The 22,453-nt window shown below is 43.1% G+C and overlaps 1 protein-coding gene across 1 annotated transcript in view; it reads left to right on the forward strand.

Moving 5' to 3' along the window:
* The window catches only part of SORCS3 (sortilin related VPS10 domain containing receptor 3), a 303,973-nt gene that overhangs the window by 131,274 nt on the left and 150,246 nt on the right, over positions 1 to 22,453 (forward strand). Inside the window, 1 exon segment of the mRNA XM_054205785.1 lies at positions 11,900 to 11,999. Coding sequence (XP_054061760.1) covers positions 11,900 to 11,999 — 100 coding nt within the window.

Raw genomic sequence — 22,453 nt, forward strand, 5'->3', positions numbered from 1 at the left:
GTGCTCCGTTTACTGTTCCTTCATTAAAATGACAATCACCCAGGCATCTCCTGGGGGACTTGTTGAAGCTGATTGACTTTTCAAGCTGTTCCCACTTTATTGATCTCCTGTCTGAAAAAATTCCAACAGGTTTATTCTCCCAAGACAAAGTGTTTTGTGTTAGATGAGCTTCTGTGTGCCGAGCGCAAAAGATGATAGGAAAAGGAGGATTTCCTGGGGTAGAATTAAACTTGCAGTAACTGTGGTTTGAAAGATATTGGGCAGTGAGGTCTTAGGGCATGATAATGCAGGAGGGATCAATGGTGTGCTGAGCTGCCCACAACTCACACCCAGTTGGTGGGAGAGAAGGGGATCCCCGTGTTGAGCATCTGCTGTATGGATCACAATCATTTATTAACCTTGATAATAAACAGCAAGCATACCTCTTTGGGAAGTCTGTATAGACACAAGCTTAGACCTCAGCGTCTGCACTTTGAAGACATGCTAACGAGAAGCAAGGTTGTTAATCCTCGTGCTTAGGGAATGAATACGACTCGCACTCAACTGCTGCTGGTATGAAATATCTGCATGCAGTGTAGCACTGGAGTTTAACTGTATTATGAGAGGCTTAATCCAGGTCCTGATCTGACTGTTGCACAAGCCAAGAAACTGGGTGACAGATGACTGGTTTCTTCCATTTTTGCACTTACATCCCTGTCCTTTTATTTCTTAACCAAAATTGTCTGCTCTGAGTAACTAGGAGAGGGTGAAGTCGCATAACCTGACTGTCTGGATGAGAAACCAAGGGACCATTCAGAGCAACCTTAGTTTATTGCCCAGGGACGCAGCTGTATAACCAGGCCACTTTGCAAAGCAAGTGGTGCAACCTACATAAAGGACTAGTCAGATGTGTAATCCAGCTTGAGAGCTCCTTTTATCTTGTGAATTATGATGTCTGTGTTATGAGATGCTCAAAAATGTTAGTGTGTGGTTTGGAAGGCTGGGAGGGTTTGCAGGCCCTGTCACGGATATTTCAATGGTAACTGGAATAGGTAAGCCTCAAAGGATTTAGGAGTGGGCTGACTTTATATTTAGTTTTATTTATTTATTTATTTTTATTTATTGTATAGAAAGAGAGCTTGTCCTGGAGACTGTTCTGGTTGGAAAACGTCACTGTGAAAAAACCTGTTTGGGCCAATATTAGCCTGAGACTTATTTGTATTCTTTTATGACTCCAAATTATCTTTGCTTCTTAAGAAAACCAAACTTACACTGTTGCTTTTTCTTGTCCATGCAGGTTTAAACTTCTGAAGTTTCTTAGAAATGCAGAACTCTCACAAATGCAAAATTAGGAAATGCTTGTGAAATGCTAGCATCCTCTTCTTGATGTTGCTATTAGTCTGTATGTTTATAGATATACAGAGGTATAGTGGGTCCTGACCTTTATTGCGTAAATTTGTGTAGATCTGACAATATTATTCATTCACATGAATGTAATAGGGTCACAATGATTTAAACTAATTGGGAATCTGGTGCTGTCTTATTAGTTGTAGAAAATTAGCATGTAGAGGCTCTCGGTAATGGTGTGACTGGAGGTAAAGATTGGTTCCTAAGTCTAGAAGGGACTTCTTGCATCGTCAGTCCTCAACCATCTCAGGTGGCTGCATCTCATGAGCTTTTTATTTATTTTGGGAACAATAAGAGCCAACATTTTCCCAGAAGCTATGTTAACTAAATGGGAAATGAGTGCTGAGGAGCCTTGCCTGGGGTCAGGCAGGATTTCTATGGTATTTATGTTCAGGCTGCTGCTGTGGGCAGTAACCTTTATGGGCCATAAGCAGGGGAATTTCAGATAGACATAAGGCTTGTGGGAGAGGGGTTGGCTGAGGTAGGGAATGGAACGTGTTGCAGGCTGACTGTAATAGTTGGTTTGGGAATTGTTGGCAATTTTTAATATCTGTGTCTAAGGAGCTGGACTAAACTATCTACATCGCTGCCCTCTTTTTTTAACTACAGCAGTTTTGTGAAGATTTGCTGATTGTTTGAAAAAGTTAACATGCCTTGTGTTACATTAGAGATGACTCAGGTTCATCTAATGTCCCCACAGTACTGCCTACCACTGATCCCAAAACAGGTGGACAGTATAAAAGGCAAGTTTCTGGTAAACCCTGGCTGCAGCCACCACCCCAGGGGGCATGAGTAAACACTGATGTTGGTATCCCCAGTGGGGAAGCTGAGAGTTGAGTCACCTGTCCCCCTCTTTTAGAAGGGTGAGGTGGCCTACTGTCAGAGTAGTTTGTATTGCCCCGTGTGTACTTACTCTCTGCGGGGCTGGAAGGGACTTCTTTGTCATCCACACCTAGCACAGAAATACAGAGCTTAATACTGGGGCAGTTCCATAGTCTTCCCTCGATATTTTGCTCAGTACACATTTAAGAGGAATTCCAGTTTAAATGCATCTAGTAACACGGATGTTAAACTGAACCTCTACAATTTCTTCAGGAAATCCTACATTCAAAGCACTTTCCTTTTGCTACAAAATAATGCAAATCAAAATAATTAGGTAAAGAGGTTGTTACAGAAGCATTTTTAGCTATAGTAATAAAAGTACAAAAGGGCTTGGGAAGGGCCTTGTTTCTAATTAATAATCTAATTAATATCTGATTAATTAATGAGTCTTTGTCATCAAAAATGCCTTTTATCTTTGAGGCTATTAAAGTATCCTCTAGACCAAATTTCTTGAATAAGTCTTGATAAGGCCATCTTTGCTGAGTCAGTCAAGTGCTTGGAATCAAATCAGTATGCTGCCTTATCAGGGATGCATAAACCACCTCTTTGGAAAATTAGAGTACATCAGAATCAAGAACACGATAAATATGTCAGATCTTTTAGACAGTACAAATGGGAAGTGAGTAATGATGTGATGTAGTTCTTCACAGCTGTACAAAAGTAATGCTTTTACATAGGTTTCACAGTAGTGAAATGACCAGAGCAGAAAAAGCAGAGGCCTTTGTGAAGCCAGACTGTCTTAGCTCAGGGTAGCCCCTGTTTCATTGCAACTGAACTGTGTCTTGGGTGGTGTCTGCAGGGGTGTAGTGTCCTAGTCTCAGGTTAGCAGTGGTAAGATGATGATTCAGATTCTGATGTCCTTTCTGAGGCTGCTGATGTAGATATTACACAATGCCTGTACAGTTTTCATGTTTGTACTTCTGTGAGGTACAGTTTCTACCAGTGGGCACCAACTGCCTGGCCACGGTAAGGATTGCCAGCAGGTCATCAATGGTATGATGGGACAAACATGCAATAAAGGCTTTTGCGTGCCATGAGGTGTTAGGATCCATCAGTTTGGGTTGTGTTTATCTCTACTTCAGAGGAAACATTTTGCCATTCTTTGGGGAATAATGGTGAGACAGCTTTAGAGATGCCTTTCGCCAAATTTGTGTCCCACAGTAGTTGAAGCATACTGCCTCTAAAAGTCCTAGAGCAGGGTGCTCAAGTCAAACTCTGGTGCTCAAAGCGGTTCTTTGGTTTGATCTGGCATCTCCTACTTCTGCTTTGCTGAGCATCCCTCACTTCTCTGCCTTTCTTTTCCTGCAAGAAGACCCATTTCCTCTAACATCTCCGCCTTCCCTCTTTCTGTCTTGAAAGAGGCTCTTTCTAGTTGGGGTGGTTCTACAGATTATTTTAGATCTGAAACTGTGTCTGCCTTTCCACAGAAATGGTGTATCTGGAGGTAAGGGGAAGGCCTGGGTGCAGAAAAGAGAGGAGGTTGGGAAAGGACAGCCTGTTTCCTGATGGTGAATGCTATTTAGGCACTGAATGGCACATTGTTCTGGATAGTCAGTGTTTGCTGGGGATACCCAAAGAACCACTGTGTTCCTACAGGACAAGTATAACAAGAGTCATGCAAACATACGGCTTTCAAGTTACCTCACCATCCCTGTAGGCTAACTAGACAAAAACTGCACCTCCAGAGATTGTTCAGGCCCATCTGAGCAGTCATCTCTACTAAGGAATGACTGGTATGAACAATGACCCTGCCTTGTGGGATGGTGATCAAATGAAATGCTGATGAGCAATCAACCACTAGAAACGTGACTGATATTCGCATCTCCTATACTTTATTGCCCATAAATCCAGAGATGGAATATTCTGTATCCTTTTGTCCAACCTCTGAGACATCCAGGGTCCTCCCAAAGGCTCGTATTGAATAAAAAAGAGAGGATACCTTTCCTGTCAAAAATGAAAAAGAGGAATCTGCAAGAAAAAAAAGAGGAAGCCAGTGTTCCTAGTTAGCTCCTATCCCCTTCGTTTTGAACTATGAATCACAATGACTAATGCATCATGGCAGCTCATTTTTGCCTTGCCAGTCTTCACTGTACATTATAAATTGAAATTTATCAACAAAGGTCATCTTCAAGTCTTTCGGATGTTTGGTGATGGGAATTGTCACTAATCAAAAAAGAAAGGGGATTGAGGAAGGGTTCTGGTATCATAATAGAAATTGGGGTGGGTGTTCTGCTTGTTTAGATGACAAGCAAACCAAGAGGAAAAAATTAATTTTTCAACAGAAATTGCCAAAACTATGATCTGCTTGAACTTCTTTTTCCCCAGTGGGATCTCTGGTTTTAAATACTTGTGAAAGTTTGGGGGACTGAAAGTCCCCTAGAATGATGGGTTATTGTTCCAGAAGTATGGAGAATGTGAAACCTTTTGTATGATATCAGGAAGTGGTTTTATTTAGGTATTTTTAAATACTCTGGGTTTTTGCTGTTATACTTGGATAGTTGTTTTATTTTTGAAGAACGATCTTCTGTTAAAGGTTGGTCTCTGAGGCATCCATGACAAAAGGTGTAATCGGACTAAAAGAGTAGTCATAGAATGATCAGAGATATGAATAGGTTGTACAAAGAGTGGCTAAATAAACGGGAAGTCTTCAGACTGGGAAAAAATATCTATAGGGAATATGACAACAATCAGTGAAATCACAAATGGCAGCATGGGGCTCCATGGTTTCATACTTGTTAAGTGGTAGCAGTGGGCTCTGAATTATATTATCAAGTTAAAACGAAAGGGAGCATCTCTTCATATAGCACACAGTTGTGGTGTTTATTAACATGGGATAATGAAGTTGCCAAGTTTCCCTGTGGGATTAGACAGATTTATGGAACTAAAAGCCCACTGATGGCTCCTGTACACAAAAGCATCATCTTCAATTTAGGAAATCTGTGATATCGCTGTAGGCTGGGAAGCTATTCCAGGAAGCAGTACCATATGCGTTCTCAGTTTCTGTTCGCTTCCTTAGACTTTCTTTGTTGTCCTTAGTTTTCCTTAGTGGGATGGAGAAAAAGGGAGGCATTTGTTTCTGTTTGTAGTTGTAAAATATTCTGACTTTATATTTATTACACTCACTCTAAAATCATGGTTGGGTAAAAGCAGGCTCTCAGCACAGCAATGTTGTGCTCTGCTAAGTGAAAGATTCGGAGTACAGGTACTTGGATTTTCTTGTTTAGTAAGTAGGTGCAGCTGAACATGGTTGGTTGTTTCTTGTTTGTTTGGGTGTTTTGTTTGTGTTTGGTTTTTGGTGTTGTGGGTGTGGTTTTGTTTGTTGGTTGGGGTTTTTGGTTTTGGTGTGGGTGTCCCGTCCCGTCCCCCTCCCCCCCTCAAAAAAGTGTCCTCGTGCGTGGCCAGGTCAGCCAGACAGGCTTGCACAGGTAAGAGTGGATCTTTCTGGCAACTGCCTCATTGTAAGTGAAATTAGGCTCCACTGTTGCAGGCCGGGACCTGGACCTGGACTCCCCTGGTTGCCATGAGGTTGGGAATGAAGAGAGAGGCAGAGGAGGAGCGCTCAGGGAGCTGGCCTGCCAGCGATGGGTGGCACCATGTCTGCTGCTTCTGGATGAGCATTGCTTGACTTGCACCCATTCCCTGCCTTGTCAGTGGCAGTGGTCACCCTGCCGTTCCAGAGCTCCAGCTGGGGCTGGATTAGCTGCAGGGACAACTCCATGTTTCTGTCCCAGGCATTTGGCTGCCCAAGTGTCCCGGTTCTTGGGGGAAACAGGGTTAATTTTCCCCAGGCTCTGGCAGGGACACAGATATTCCACCCCATGTGAGCCATGCCTAGTACATAGCCGGGATGTGCCAGGGGAGGAGGTGGGAAGTCGCAGCTTGGAATGGGCTGGGGCATCCTGGGTCCAGTCAGTGAGCAGTGGTACAGTGATCATGTTTGTACATTCCTCTGTCCGTGTTATTGTTGGTGTTTTCCTGTTCCCTTTGCCGTTCTGTTAAACTGCTTTTGTCTCAACCCACAAGTTTTACCTTTTTCTTCTGATTCTCCCCCATGGCTGTGGGGGGAATTGAGAGAGCGGCTGCCTGGTTCTTTGTCACCAGCTGAGGCTGAACCAGGACACCAAGGCAGACTCTGGCTTTGTCTGGGCTCATAATCAGCCCTAAGAGAGCACAGGTTGCTTCTCTTGTATTTAAATATGAAAAATGCTTTGGGAGTGGAGGATGTTCAGCAACCAACAGCCATCATTGCCACAAGCTAGGAACTAGTCTAAAATGTTCAACGAGGTAAAAAAGGAATAATTTCAGAGAGTTCAGCGACGCCAGGCCGGATCATGCTAACTGGCTGATACCCTTTTGAAGAGGAGCAGCCCTCTGCCCTGCCTGTCAGTTCGTGGGACCAGCTTCCCACACGGTGCCTGTGTGGTTGGACTGGTTCCTGATTTAGGACTGTTGGCGCAAAGCAGTGTGGTGGGGTTAGCGCTGAGCCAGCTTTTGCCTGAGTCCTGAACCACTTATGGTCATTAGGGTAGTTGGGCAAAGGGGTTTAGAGCTGGGGCTACTGCAGGGGGTGGTCAAGCCGGACTCCGACTCTGTAGGAGTCTCTTCTCAGTGTGTCATAACTTTAGGAAGGCCTTTATCTCAGGGAGGGTAATTTGAGGGCGAGGAAGGGGAAGGGAGAGGCAGAAACAAATTGTTTCACAAGCAATGGAAGTTTGGCAGCCTGACTTCTTGTGTTGTGCAGTTGGGTTCTTTGTAGTGTATGAATATGTGAGCTGTGTTTGAATGTTTTCCTGCAGCTGGATGTTCAGAGAGATGTGCCTGCTCTCATGTCTCATGGGATTTGGTTTCATGCTGCAGCTTTTCTCTGAGCACTAATAAGTTTGCTCTCCTTTTGCTGGCTGCTGGTTTTCATGAAACTTGTAGAAACTTTGTTCCTCTCGGGTTTTTGTTTCTCTGTCAAACTGGGAGAAAATTGGCCAATGGGTAAAAACAAGAAGTTGTTTGGGGGGTATGGTGAAACAGGCACACTGCAGGCAGACAGTTTGCAGGCACGTGAGAAGAGAAGCAAATGTTAATCTGGGCTGTGTGTGTTGCTCTTGCTCTCTGAAGTGCACAGAAATCGGGATATTCTGCTCATTTAAGCAGAGCTGTGCCCCCATGCAGTTCCCAACCTGGGGCTGCGGGTGTGTGTGTAGCGGGACTCTGATCTGGTGATGAATGCATAAGTTCTAGTATTTTAGGAAAAAGGCTGAGAATCTAAAATCAAAACCATACCTGCTCCTTCTCCACACACGGTCGGGGAGAGTTGCAGGCACAGAGGAGAAACCCCCTGACAGGGGAGTTGGTGGCACATGTACACTCCAGGAGGTTGACGTGTCCCTCCCAGCCATCCAGTGCCAGCGTTTGCAGCCCTTTTTATCCTCAGAGACTGATATGTATTTTATACCCTATCTCCATAGTTGAGACTACGAACAAACAAAACCTCCTTTCTCTGTCTGACAAAGCCCTGAGATGGAAACCATCTGAAGGAAGGACCTCTCTAAAAGCTATTCAGATGGCATTCTCTCTGCCTCTCCACGCCTCTACTTCATATCCCTGGGATGAGCAATTCTTATCACAGTATTAAACATGGATTTTGTTAGCTCTCCGTGCACTGAGTTATGACCAGGTTTGGCAGAGAAAAGCTTCTCTGTCTGGGTGTTCCCCGTAAGCCCTGCTCTGCCAGCCTGTGGGACAGCACTTGCAGCAATGGTTAAAACACATCCACAGCCTGTCAAGGGAAGGGCAGTGGAATCAAGCAGGTGATTTTCTTTCCCAACTGTTTATAATAGAATATGATTATGGGAGAATTTGCAGCCTCCCAGTAAATGAATTACATTATAAACCTTGCTTTTCCAAAGGGAACGTGTAGAATTTCGTGCCACAGCCTGTTCAAGGAAAGCCTGCATTTATTTGGTTATACGAATATGACACTTGTGTTAGACTGGATCAAGTCTTTCTTCATGTTAACCAAGAGTAGCAAAAAAGAGATTCTTCCTCATGGCCGGTAGGAACTGATAATTATAAAAACCAAAAAGCTGAATTGGAGTAGGCAAAGGTCCATTCAAGGCTGGATGACCCCTTGAGTTTTATTGCTTTTCGCTGTGCAACCTTTCTTGGGGTGTTGCCAGCAGCTTGCTTTGCAGGATAGATGGGACAATGAAAGGTGTAAGATCAAAGTATAAGGACGCACAGGACAAAATGCATGGACTGAGCTTTTTACAGGCTTTGAATATATATACCCAGAGTCCATTCCCCAGTGTGACAGTTTCTGTGCTACCAGGGGTGTAACAAGGTACAACAATTTGTTTTATGAAAGCATTGTTAATAACACTTTTATGCATACACATGTGTTTGTGTGGTTAGAAGCAATCTTGCTCAGGGAAGTTGTGAATGCCCCATCCCTGGAAACGTTCAAGGCCAGGCTGGATGAGGCTTTGAGCAGCCCAGTCTAGTGGGAGGTGTCCCTGCCCGTGGCCGGGGTTTGGAACTAGGTGATCTTTAAGGTCCCTTCCAATCCAAACCATTCTGTGATTTGGCGTGTGACTCATGGGAAGGATCTGTTGTATCACTGAGTCCTTTGTCATTTTGCTGTAACTACAACCTTTCTTCCCCTCCACTTCTTTAATAATGTGATTTGAAGTGTATCCTATTCTGACCAGAGGAATGGGAGAAAACATGGTATCCGGTCTGCTTGTAGTGTCAAGCAACTGTAAGGACATGTGGGCTAGTTAATTTGCAGTTAGAAGTCTTTAACTGCAAAGATAAGTAATTAGTAAAGGAGGAGGGTTCAAGTTAAGATTAAAAGTTGAGCTAGAACTTTTCTGTTCTGCCTGTGGGTCACGTATTTTCAAATGTTCAGGCTTGGATTGCTAAAATTAGGCTGCCGACATTTTTTTGTTGTTGTTGTAAATACTTGTTTTCAAATTAGGCAGCTTGGTGGTAAGGGTTTAGCAGGTTTGAGTATCGAGCCATACACTAGATGATTATAGAAGCTGAAATGGCTAATTGTAGATGCCTGGTTTTGAAAAAATGAACCATTACCTATGCAAGCTTTCAGTTTCTTCATCTCTAGAATAGAGATAATATTTCCCAGTATGGCCCTTGGGACTTTGTTAGTTTGAATGGATTAACACGAGACAAAAGCTTCAGATTCTTTGGATGGGAAAGTGCTATGGAAATACAGTATATTATTGTGATATCCTTTGAGACGTTTCTGTGAAGCCAGTGGTGACTGTCATGATAATAAAGAAAGCCTTAGAGAAGCTAACGAAATAATGATCCTACTTCCTTTCTAGCTATTCTTTGAAAGGGCAAATGCAATGAGTGATAATGGTTTAATGAGAGAGAGTCATTAGGGCATCCAGCCTGCATCTTTAGAAGTGCAAAGCATTTTGGGAGATCTGAAAATGACTCGGAGAACAAAACCAAAGTAGCTCTGTCAGAATATTAAACTGTTATTTGTATTCTCTTTGAATGCTGATTGAAACCAATGATCTCTTTGCCTGGCTGGTGGCTGGTACGTGTGTAGTCACGAATGTGGCTTGTTCGGAGCTTCAGTACTATTGGAAGGGTGAGATCAAGGAAGAACCTCAGTGCTTGCCCTCTGCATGTTACCCTCTGCTTAGAGCTTAGTGTTACTTGAGGATTCCTGACCTGTTGAATTTGCGTGCAGTGGAATTAATTGGCCTGGATTATTCAGTTTTATTAATCAAGCTGTTTCAGTTTCAAGCTTGGATGGAGGGGGAAAGCTGCTAGGTTTTTGTGTGGTATTGATACCTAGTGAGACAAGAGCTTCAGATTCTTTGGATGGGAAAGTGCTATGGAAATACGGTACGCCGTTGTAATATCTTTTGGGGCATCTCTGGGAGGCCCAGTGAGTATCAATACTATGCACGAATACAAATGATTATTAAGTGTAAATAGAGCTAGTATTAGCTCTATTTTAGTATTAGAGAGCTAAACCAGAACATAAAGAAGTTGTTCAGGACTTGAAACACCCCTGACTCCTGAGTGTTCAAAGGAGGAAGGTTGGTTCAGCCCATTTAAGGAAAGAATCAGTTTGCAAAACATTTAGGAATTGTGCTTGACAGATGCACAGAAGCAATTGTGTTGGAGCCACATCAGTGATAAAACAAGCTTTTGACTTCATGGGTCTTACTACTTGGAAGCCTGAAATCAGCAGGCTGGTTTTGTGGCCTGGCCCTTTCCATGTCGTTCTGGACTCCACTAAGCAGCAAGGAAAGCAGTGGAGCTGGGTGCAGATTCTGGCATCTCTTTCTGCAGCCACTTGAGTGGGAGCCTTGAGCCACTGGGCACTGTTTACTCTGATGCCAGAAGGGTGACTTGGGCCATTTCTCTGCCAGACAGACAAGGAGCAGAGGACTGGTCTCAGGCAGAACCACAAAGCTGCAGATGCTGGAGGCTTGCTGAACTCAGAAAATCAGAAAATTACTGGAGCTAGTTACTGGGAAAGGTGCTGCAGTACTACATGTTCTCTAATCATCTGTTCAGTAAAAAGCGTGATTAGAGAGGAGCGCAGGGGTCGTGAATTCTCATCTAAATAAAATCATAGGTATGTCCAGGTAGGTTTTTTGTGAGGGACTTTCCTTGTCCACCTGTTAAGGGTTGTATTTGCTCTGTCCATATGATAGAAGCTGTGTAGGGTCAGCAGCCAGGCTCTCCCCGCTCTTTGGATGGGGTGGGTGGGCTTTTCATGCAGGTTGTAAAACCCATGCTAAAGCAAGCTGGTGCTGATCACCTGCCAGGCGTGGGATCCTGTACTAGGTAGCTGTTTTGTTCTGGTAGGAAAAATCTTGTTTGTTAGGAAAATCAGAGTATGAAAACATCAGAGAAACAAGCAGGGCAAAGTGAGGTTTCAAACATGCCCACAAATGAGGAGGAGGACGCTACAGAAAACCCTCTGTGACGAAGCAGCCCTTTTCCCCAGTCACGAACGGGTAATGCCACCCCCAGATCATCTGCTCCTCCGGGTGGGATTTGCTAGTGTAGGGGCCTGAATCTGTCTCTGGAACGCAGAAAAATTAAATGCCTGGCACAAAGTAGGATGGGGGTGACCGAGGACTCAAGATGCCAGTTTAGGTACATTTTTATCTAGACATGAGTTCAGCTGTTACAATTCTGAGCCACATTTAAATCCCCATCTCCAAGTCAAAAATCAACCTACTTAAATAAAACTGTTGTTGATGGTTTTAATTTGGATTTTTCTGTTGGATTTCTCTGAAATGAGAATTTGTGCTAAGTGTGCTGCTGAGATCAGTGTCCTCTCAGGTAAATATCATTTGCAACCCCACACTGGCACATGAGAGCAGAGTCTGCCCCCAAAGTCCACCTTCATGGGTGCACCACAGCTCCCCAGGTGCTTAGGATCAGTTGATGCCGAGATAGACCCTGCCTCAAAGAGCTCAAGTTTTCTTCTCTTTTCTGACAACCACCCTGAATGAAACATGAAGGCTTGGGTTTTAAGGGTAATAATGCTCAAGCTGTAACTTTGAGCATCTGTTCACACAGTTATTTCCTTCCCAGAGCTCTAATAACCACATAAACTCTCTTTGTCTCCTCTTTTCTCCAGGTCAACAGACTATGGGACTACCTATGAAAAGCTAAATGACAAAGTAGGCCTGAAGACTGTGCTGAGCTACCTTTACGTCAGTCCCACTAACAAGAGGAAGGTAAGGAGAGCCATCGAACTGGTAGCTATAGAAACAAAATTACGGCATTCTGTTCATTCTGAGAGGAATTATGATCCTAAAGTGAAATCCGTTGGTAATTCACAAGAGCTTGAATTTGTTGTCTAAATTGCACTAGTGCAATTCCATAGAATCCAGTAGAATTATGCCTGTTTTTGTGATAGGGATGGAGTCCTTAATCTCCTGCTGAATGTGTTAGAGATATAAAAGGTTTGCTTTTCTTTGCTTCTGAGGGTTACACCTTTAAAAGAAGCTGAAGTCACACAAACATCTCTAGGACTCTTGCTTACACTGACTTTGGCTAATGTGCCTCTCCCTGCCTTCTCTGTCTCCTTATTATGAGAAATATGGAGTAAAAGGCATTTATTTCTCCATTTGACTCTTCTCCCCTTCATGCTTTCCCTAGTTAGAAGTTGGAGGTAAAGTTGTAAATGACATTTTCATTGGTTACATCATGCAAGGGGGCTGAAAGCAGAATATGCCTGGGAGAGTGGGTGGGGGACCTAAGATTTGATTTGAGTGTGTAGGAGAGAAGATGAGGTCACAGCTTTCAAACCCCCTGCTCACGCATCCCACGTGGTGCAATTAGGGCTGCAGCTGGCTCACAGAACGCAGCCCAGGAGTTACTATTCAGTGCCTTTTTGGTTTAAAATTATTGCCTGTGTTGATTGAAGGGAGGCAGTGGGACAAAGACGCTTTCAGCTACCCACAGAAATCAACGTGGGAAGGCTGCAGCATGTAGCTAATTGCTGGCAGTGGAGTTGTGTTTGGATGGGGTGCAGCCCATTCGACTTGATTGCTTCCAAACTGCCCATCTCCTGTCTCCATCAATAGGTTTCCAAACTAGTATTTTGCTACTTGTACTGTTCTTATTACTACTATTGTGTTTTCCATCACTGGTCAGTCTACAGAGGTTTCAGGACTAATGTTTATTTTGATGTATGCAACCTTAAGGCAGTCATAGCTCTCATTACTATCAGCAACAATGTGTGTGTGTGTTTGGGTTGTATAGAGGAGAGCAAGAATGCAGTGAGCAGGGGTCAGCTTATATTTTTTTCTGATGCAGAAGCTGAATTATTGTGGCAACTTCCTTGACTACTTTTTTCTGAGCAAAATGGAATGAAGATGTTTTGTAGCAAGCTCTCTTGGCCTTTGCAGCCCTCCCATATCCAATATGGTGGGTACTGAAGAGTTAATTCTTCTTCATTCTGTTTCCAAAGCAACTCTGCCCACCTAAAATCAGAGGCAATATGCTCAGTTACAAATCCTACGTCAGTAGTGTAAAGTCTCCCTCACAAATCAGAGTACTAGGATATATGATTATGTTCTAGCAATTTCTCAAGCTATCAAGCTTTACAGATTAGCAATCTTTTCTCTCCTTTTTTTTTAATAACACCTGTATTTCATTATATAGTGGCATGCAGACCTATCTTTACCTGCTGTTTTCTTATTTCAGATTACAATTTTTTAAAGTTTTTTTTTTGTCTTATATCTTAAGGAAATGATTTCTGGACCTGCCCTATCTGTCTGTCTTCCCTGTTCTCCTCCCTTCTGAAAAATCTTTTGAAATGGAGAGACGAGCTGCAAGGAAAACCCATAGGAAAGCAGCTTCAGTGCTGGATGCTGTGGGAACAACTTGTTTTCATTCTTTCTCTCTCTGCTAAATATATGGGCACTGTTACTATGCATGGTTAAACAGCTGGTTTGTCCGAATCCAGAGCTGACTCTGCTTTGTTGACCGTCAAAGCAATTCCAAACATCCACGCAGCATTTGAAAAATGCCTGGAGAAGGTGTCATTGGATTGGAACATCTGGGATTTGTCAAATTCATTATCAGGTTTATTGTCCACCCACCCCTTGCAGGTTCATGCATTTGTGCACTGCAAAAAATGCACTTGAGTTGTAATCTTCTCCAAGTCTCTCTGGGTGAATATTGTTACAGTGGCCTGCAGAGTAAGCATCGTGGTTTTGCAGAGCTCCTGAGGACAACCACCAGTAATGAGTCACAAAGCAGTAGGTGAGGTGAATCAGTTGCACCCCAGTAGAGAAAGTCTAGATCCCTTGTGTTTCACCTCTTAGAGCACAACTTCTGGCTAATTGAACACAATGCCATGATCTCTTGTGAGTCTCAAAAATAGGTCTTTGTTTAAGGCAATAGACAGGGAGGGAGATACCAAAAGTGACACATGTGCAGAGGGCCTGGGCACACACGGTGAATCGCACAGACCCTTCCCAGGCAAGATATTTTCTCCTGAGGCATTAGCTCTCAGGTGGTGATCGGACCCCGTGTGCCTCGCAAGCTCCTGTTGATTTTTGATGGGTTTGCACACTGTTGCTAGTCCTGTCTGCTCATTAGCGCTTAGAGGATTAGCAGTTACTTGGAGGAGGGGAAAAGCTTTCCATACATTCATTTCTAATTGATTTACTAGTGAGAAGGATAATTACCTCTCAGCTACCCTGCAGAACTACAGTGGGAATTACCTGTCAAATTTCTTTGAAGACCCAAAATGCCTCTCTTCAGCTGTTAAATAGGAATTATGCATTCAGACAAATGCCAGTTATATAAACAGCATTTACCTGAATTGTGGCATAAGACTAGGCTCAATTATGAGGCAAGAGGATTTAAATGCTGGCTTTTTTCTTTCTTCTTTTAAAAGAAAACCTTTTTGTTTCCAGTTTCTTTTTTGAAAATTTTGGTGGCAATATTGTAGGCTTTTTGGCAGCTCCTGCTGTATTTCTCTGCTCAGTGCTGTGCCAGGTCATGGTGGGACACTGATTTCTCAATACCAACATCTCTCCTTATTGCAATATGGGGCATCACATGAGGCCAGAGTTGAAATGCAGAGGCTGAGCAGCTGGATGAGGCGTGGCTACAACCCATGGTTTGGAAGGCTGTGTTATTCCCCTTCTCTTGGTCCCAAGAAAGCCACACCTGATGCACACCTTCCTTTCCTGAATGACGGCATTCTGACACCCTCTTCTTGCAAAGTGGATTCCTTTCTAGAAGAAATATTAAGGTTAATGTAGGAATGATTTGGTGAAATTCTGAAACATGTGCTAACAAGCGTCATCAAGACTTGATGACCAAATGGCTCTTGAGGCCTTAAATTATTTAATTTTCTTCGTTGGGGACAGAAAAAAACCCCAAAGTTAATGTCTGAGCACCTGCTATGTAACATTGATGGGAAAAGCAAGTCCCCAGTTGGCCTTCCCGTTTTAAGCTAAAAACTCTTGTTTCGTTTGAATTATGTATTTAGTCAATTTTATTCATATCATGCTCTCTTTAGGCTTCCTTCTAAGCTGCTCTCGTGTGTCTCTCATCTCTAACTGGAGAGCCCCAGCAGGCTGTTGAATATTACCCCGTCTGTATTTGGTGTCCTGATGAGTATTGAAATGTCTTTCCTGACCCAGCAGACCAGAAAATGCTGGAGCAGCCTGGAAGCAGCTGATCCCTCAGTCCTGCCTTTTGCTCCTCAGGGAAACACATCAGTCACTAGTGTTTATCAGTGGGCAAAAATCACTGTGGAGAGATCGTGTCTTTGTGACTGAAGAGGAAAGAGGTGAAGAAACACAATCTCTCTGTTTTATCATGGTGATAAATCCAGGACAGCCTCAGTTCTCACTGGGTACCTCTTGGCTGTGCTGGTGTTTGGCACTTAGAGACCGGATTTACTCTATGGGTGTTTCTTGGTTTTACACGTTGCCACTGGGAGATATCAACCCTGCTCATGCACAGTTAACCAAGGGACAAAGCTTTGTAGCCAAGACTGAGCTGAGGTGGCTTTGTCTGTGTCCCCACGTGGTGCTCGGCAGAGGCAGGGCTGGGTCCCAGGGCGCCTGCTCCCAGCTGTTGACCCAACCTGCTGATGGCTGGTTTTGGAGCTGAGAGTAAGGGGTGTCCATTCCCTAGAAATGGAAAGATATAAGAGAGTATTTGGAAAATGCACCTTGCCATTGTGTAATTTGAGGTTTGCAGTTATAATTAAATCAATATAAAAACATGCGGATACCAAAGGAAGTTGCCAAGAATACTTCTACCCAGCTATGATTCCTCTTGCCTCTCAAGTATCGTCGCTAGTCACCAGGGCCAGCTAGGTCAGCTGAGAGCATACACAATTTGAAATGAGACCACCCTGGAGTGCCAACATAAGGAAACAGTCAAGCAGACTGCAGCCCATTGTGAATCCATAGCCTCTGGCTGCACCGGAGCTGAAACAGTTCCTGCTGAGAGCCAGGGAGTACTTCATCTTCCTGTGGAGCAGTTGCCCTGCTAATTCCCTTCTCCTAAGAGCTAACAAGCTCAGGGTTTCACAACACTTTGCAACTGTGCATACAGCCTCTGCTGCTGGGAGCTGACACTGCCAGGCTTGTATCTGCTCTCCTGCAGATGTTTGGGCTGCTGCTTCTTTCCCTCGCGCACTAGAGACTTGCATATGGATCAGGAAAATCTGCATTGAGTTCTCATTAATACTATGAAATTCCAGGTGATCATTAGACCTAGCAGTCAGACAACTCTGAAGTCCTAGGGGCTATGGTTTTTTTAAGAGTTAATGTTTTGAGCCCTGGTGAGAAGCCAAGTGCCTGCAGTTTTGACACTTCTACCACCGTGAAGATGCTCTAACAGGCACAGTGTATTCCAGGGCACATCTTCCCCTTCAGTGCATCTGCCCACCCGGTTGTTTGCCTGGGAGACCACAAGAAGCATTTGCTTTGCCTGGTTAACACAACAGGTTGTAACAAGCCTGATAATTCTGTGGCGAACTTTAGAAAGGAGAAACTTTGATATTTGTTTAGCAGCACCCCTTCCTTACAGTTGAATGGGATTTAAGGGCAGATGGTTGAGTGCTCTGAAAAGCTGAGACTTGCAAAATGCATAGCTTTGGCTTTTCTACCCTATAGCCTCTTGTCTGTCTTTAGGGATATGACAAAAGGCTTTTTACTCGCTGCTGGGCAGAGATCTCAGTTCCCTGCTGACCTTTAGTTTAATGCTATATTTTGGGCGTTAGTTACATTTTACTAGAGGCGGATTTTCACAGTACTCTGGGAATTAGAATTGTTTATTTCTTCCAAAGCACTCGGGGAAAAAGTCTCTTCTATTTTAATAAGAACATTTCTCTTGACTTTTTAAATTCCCATTTTCTTCTATCCCATTTTTTTTTCTTTTTCATTGTTGAAAACTTTCTGTTAGAAAATTGCATAATTTCCACAAAAAAATTAAGCCTGTGATTCTTTGACTAACTGCCTGCTCTTCAGAATGGCACTGTTTGGAGCTGAAGTGCCATGAGTCCCTATTTTCTAGCATGAGTTGGTCTGCTGGGTAAGATGCCCTATACCCCAAGAATGTTTGCTTTCTTCTTGGTTGTCAATAACAGGATTCATTTTAGAATTGATGCCTCACAGAAGGATGCAAAGTCCTTCCAAAGGGTGCAGAAAGAAGATGAGAACAGACGTTCCATATATCTGAACGACTGCTCCTTTCAGGCACTGAGGTGCCATTTGGAATCTCAAGGAGTTGTTTTTGAACCATAAATTTAATGTATTACTTTTTCCATGAAATGTTCTGTGAAGAGTGCATATTCTTGATGAAGGTGTTATTTAGTTGAAAACCCAGTTTTCACTATGAAACTTTTATCTCTACCCTTGGGATTCCTGTGGAGGTTGAGAGGATGGAGTTAAAAAGCATTTAAAAGAAAAAGAAGGGCAAAAGGAAGAGAAAGACAACTCTGACAAAATCAAACCAAAAAGCACTTGCCTGTATATAGTATTGCTCAGATGAGATGTGGATAAACGGGAGGTCCTGATTGCATTTAAGAACTGGGGTGACAGTTCTGATGTCTTGGAAATACCTTCATGAATTTGCTTTGCAATTCAATTGGATGCAGTAGTCTTTAGCTTTTTCTCGTGCACTGTTACCATCCATCGTTGTTGTAAGTGATAACTTGAAGAATTAAAAGGTCTGTAGTCTTTTATTCTGACTGTCTGCACAGAAATATCACCTAGGTGCAGTGATTGAAATGAGGATTCCCCCTATTTTTCCCTTATACCAGAACTGAAACATTAGAGATTTTATTTATAGATAGAACTTTTAGCTAAGGGATTTGAACAGTAGTTGCAAACAGCATAAAGCAGAAATAAATTTACAGTGCTCAGTTAAAGAGCTTTGAGGAAAAGGTTTTGCAGACTAGTTTCCCAGTTGTCAGAGTCAAAATGGAGGGGCAGTCCAAATCACTGAAGCTATAAATGTGAAGGGCATGCCGCACCTCTCGTACCTAGTCACGCCCCTGAACTTGGCCCATCAGAATGAGAAATGTTCAGAGGTATTTGAAGAGTCAGAAGCTCTGAAAGCTAAAACTAATTACATTTGTTTGTTTCTGTGCAGCTTCTTGGGGATGAAGCGCAGCAACTGTTTATGAGCTGTCAGAGAGCAATGCTGCGTTGCAGTTCAGGTTAATGAAGGAAGAAGTTAATTGTGACTCTAATATTGAAATTGCAGAGGAATGCATCTACCTGACTGGAAACTAGCTAGCACATTGGGAGTGACACCTCCTCTTACAGAAGTTGTAGATCCTAAATGGGCACAGACAGCTTTGACCTCCTTTTTATTTCTTCTTACTCGCTTGGAGAGTAACTGAGAGCAAACCCTGCCCTGGCCTCGTGTATCTCCAAAGAGAATTCCTCAGCTGTGGTTGGAGCCTCAGGGAAGAACTGTGGTCCAAAATGATTTTGATTTTTGCCTTCATTTCTTATTTCATTTGATCCTACAGGGAATTCCACAGTATTTTGTTTTCTTCTTATTCATCAAATGTGTGATAGGCTGATGAAGCAGAGGTTCCAGCATGCACCTGATGCTTGCCAGCCCAGCCTGAACTGAGCTGTTGTCCTTTGCCACAGCTCCTGTTAGTCATCTGCCGCTTTTTCCTAAGATTGCATCCCAAGCTATTGGTGAGGAACTGAGCTCTGGAGTATCCTAAAGCCATTTGGCAGATGGAAGGTTTCTTTGGATCCTTTTTCCTTATTATGCTGACACTGCAATAAACAGCACGTGCTGCAAACTGGCGCTTGCTGATGTGATCTCAGAGAACGTATTTATAATATGAAGGCAATGGGTCCGAATTAGAGCCACAGGGCTGATAGAACTAGTTGTTTCTACTGTCTTTTATCCCTAATCTATTCCTTTGGCCCAGTGAAATACAGTTAATAAATAGCTCTTGGTTTTGCAGCTGCCGTTAACAGGGCCTAAATTATCTGAGCTGCAAATGCAGTTGTAATTGTCTCTTCGTGCACCCCTTCTCTGGACCTGTTGAGCTGCGTATGATCATAGAATCATAGAATGGTTCGGGTTGGAAGGGACCTTAAAGATCATCTAGGTCCGACCCCCTGCCGTGGGCAGGGACGCCTCCCACTAGTATGATGTTCCTGTGCTTCTCAGCACTCCAAAACCCATTCCTCTCAGTCCAGAGGCTCTGTGGGCACAACCTGCCTACTGCTTTACAGGAAAGACTGTAGCTCTAAACCACAGCATCTGGATTAGCTGAGCTCAGATTTGTCTGCTCTGGTTATACCAGTGGGTTGTACAAATGTGACTGCGATCTGGTTAACACGGCAGTGTATTCTGTCTCATAAATACACTTCAGGGACTGTCACTGTCAATCTCCAATTTAAATAGGGGAATAAAGATGGGAATGAAGAAGTAATATTTTTCTTCACTTACTGATGAAGCAAAGATGGTTTCCCCAAGGTCACCCACAACATCCATGGCAAAGTCAGAGGATGTGTGACATGACATGTTTTATCTACAGGGTGCGGTCTTGTGAGCTGTTGTGCATGGGACTCTCTCTACTTGTTCGATTAATTCAGCTTGAATTTGTCACCTGAGACAAAGAGAGCATTTTTGTAAATATTTGCAGAACCATGACCTGAAACTGTGTGAAAGAGATCTGTCGAGTTACAGATGTGTCGTAATGTTTGGAGAAGAGGACTTTAGGAATTCCTCCTTTTGAAGGGATTTTTATTGTCTCTCTTGAATTCAGAAAAGTCTTGTTTTCGGAGTAGGTTTCTCTGACCTTCCAATGTAAGAAATATAGTTTCTTGATGCTGGATGACTGAGTTTATTAGTGTTTTAAACATGATTCAAGATCAACAAATGGCAGATGTTGAGATGTGAAGGCAAAATATGAGTGTTGTTAGAATCCTCTTGAAATATAGGGTCTCTTTCAATATGCCCAAATAGGTGTGGGGTGTTTTGTGTCTGTGTTTTTTGTTTTGGGGTTTTTTTGGCGGGTGGTTTTTATTATTGTTGTTGTTACTATTACTATATTTGGGGATTGTGCCTCCTTGTTGATCTTTGTCGTCAAGGGGCTCCTGCGAAAGAGCGCTCTGCTCTGCTGCAGCCTGGGACTGTGGGGCCTGCCATGTCAGATGCCCCACCTGGGACCTGATGGCTCCCACACTTAAAGAAAGAATAAACTAGTATCTGTTTGCAGGTTTTAATTTTACTATTCTGACTTGACATAAATCATAGAGATAAATGGAGGTCGTATAGCATCTGTGGTCTGGGATATGATCATTTGTCAGCACAAACAGCACAGAATTGGGGCCCAAGCTTATGAGAAATCCCCAGCAGTTGTTTTCCCTTTTCTTAAACAGGGACAAACTGATTGTAGCACTCCAGGGAGGGCTGTCCCTTGGTAGGCATGAACATGAAAACTGCAGATTCTGGGGGCTTTTTCGGTTAATTCTCTGAAAAAGCAGATGCACTAAAAAAACCAAACAGAAAACCCCAAACCCCAGTGAACCTCACCCACTAATCAGCTGTTTCTAAAAATAAACACAATTGAGATAATTAACAAAATGCTCACATATGGCATTAGTTAATGGGAGTGGAAGGGTATCTATTTCTGTTTCTACCTATCTTAAAGATACTACATTGAAAGCCAGCGTTTCAGTGTTCATGAAGAAAAAAAATTTCATATATTATGAAATTCCAGAATTAGGGTTGCCTGTGTGTGCCTTTATGCATCTGCATTTTGTGTCTTTGTGGTTATGCATTCCAAGAGCTTTCCTTGCATTTTTCGTAGGCTTCTGAACTCATTTAATACACGTTTGGTAAGTGCTGAGGTAAGTATTGAAAGTGAATGGAAACCTAATGCAGGATTTAATTAATAAAGATAGGGAATAAAATGAGGGCTGTCTAGGTTGGCTTTATGAAAACTGTTTTGTTAAATAAATGTCATTTTAGTCTTCACAGATATTGCAAGTCTGGTTGATAAAATTAAGCATGTAGACACAAGATGTATAAGTAAAATAAGAAAAAAGCAGTCAGGTACGTGCTATGTCATTTATCCACCAAGGACTGGAACTGTGATCCTGAAATCCCTGCTTAGATGCTGCCTGGGGCTTTGGGAGGGAAAAAAAAAAGACCACTTGAATGAAAGCAGGCACAGATTTTAGGGGAAGGCAAATCAGAATTCAAACCTTTTGTACTTGACTTATTTACACACTTCCCTGAGGTTGCTTTGTGTGCAAGAACTGAGTGGGTGAGCAGTTTGGCACTGTTTGTGATGGTAAATGTAGGTATCTACCACTTTAAACATACAATTCCCTGCCCCATCATCCTAAAAAACCCTGAGATTGGTTGAGGATGGTATCACTGCACTTCATTGTCTACTGGAGTGGCTGGAGGGTCAGGTTGCAAGGGGGAAAGATGGGAAGAACCCAAGCCAATAAGTCAGCCTTTTTTTTTTTTTTTTTTTTTTTTTAAATAGGACTTGTGAATAATGTTTGGAGAAAAAAAGGCCACTTATCAGGTAAAACTCAGCTTGGCAGGATACTAGCTCAGGTCTATTCCAGGGCTGCCTTGTCTGGCTTCCTAGAAGTCAGTCCACCTTTCCAGTTGTGTGCTCTCTCTCTGCTTCACCTTGTATTGCTAGAGTCAGAGCCCTACAGGGCCTTAGGGATTGTACCAGGTCGTAAAGAGAAGAGAAGGGGTAAAACTAGAAAGGTCATATCCACATTTAGATGTGGACTTCCCAGAGCTGGCTGTCAGTATTTAATAAAGAGGTAGTTTGCTCCAATTTAGCCAGCAAGTGTTAAAGGACAGATCAGAAGTTATAATATCCCCTAAAATAAAGCTGCAATTTTGTCACTAAGCATGGCCATTGCTTTTATGAAGTGGGCAGAGCAGTCATGTGTGAGTTTTCAGAGCCCTGCCTTGGTTACAGGGACAAAGAGGGACTGTCAGGATGCATCACCTTGTGAGGGGCTGCTTGTACTTAACACCCAGCCTGTCAGCAGGGCGGACACAGCTGCAGATCCTGATGTAGGGCAGGTTTATGAGACCTCCTTCCTTTCTCCACCCTCCCTAGTTCTCTATGAAACACGGCCATCTCCTTTACTGCTGCTGCTCCAATAATATATTAATTTATGAAGTATGAAAA

This window comes from Rissa tridactyla, chromosome 6 (assembly GCF_028500815.1).
Source record: "Rissa tridactyla isolate bRisTri1 chromosome 6, bRisTri1.patW.cur.20221130, whole genome shotgun sequence".
In the NCBI taxonomy this organism is placed as follows: Eukaryota; Metazoa; Chordata; class Aves; order Charadriiformes; family Laridae; genus Rissa; species Rissa tridactyla.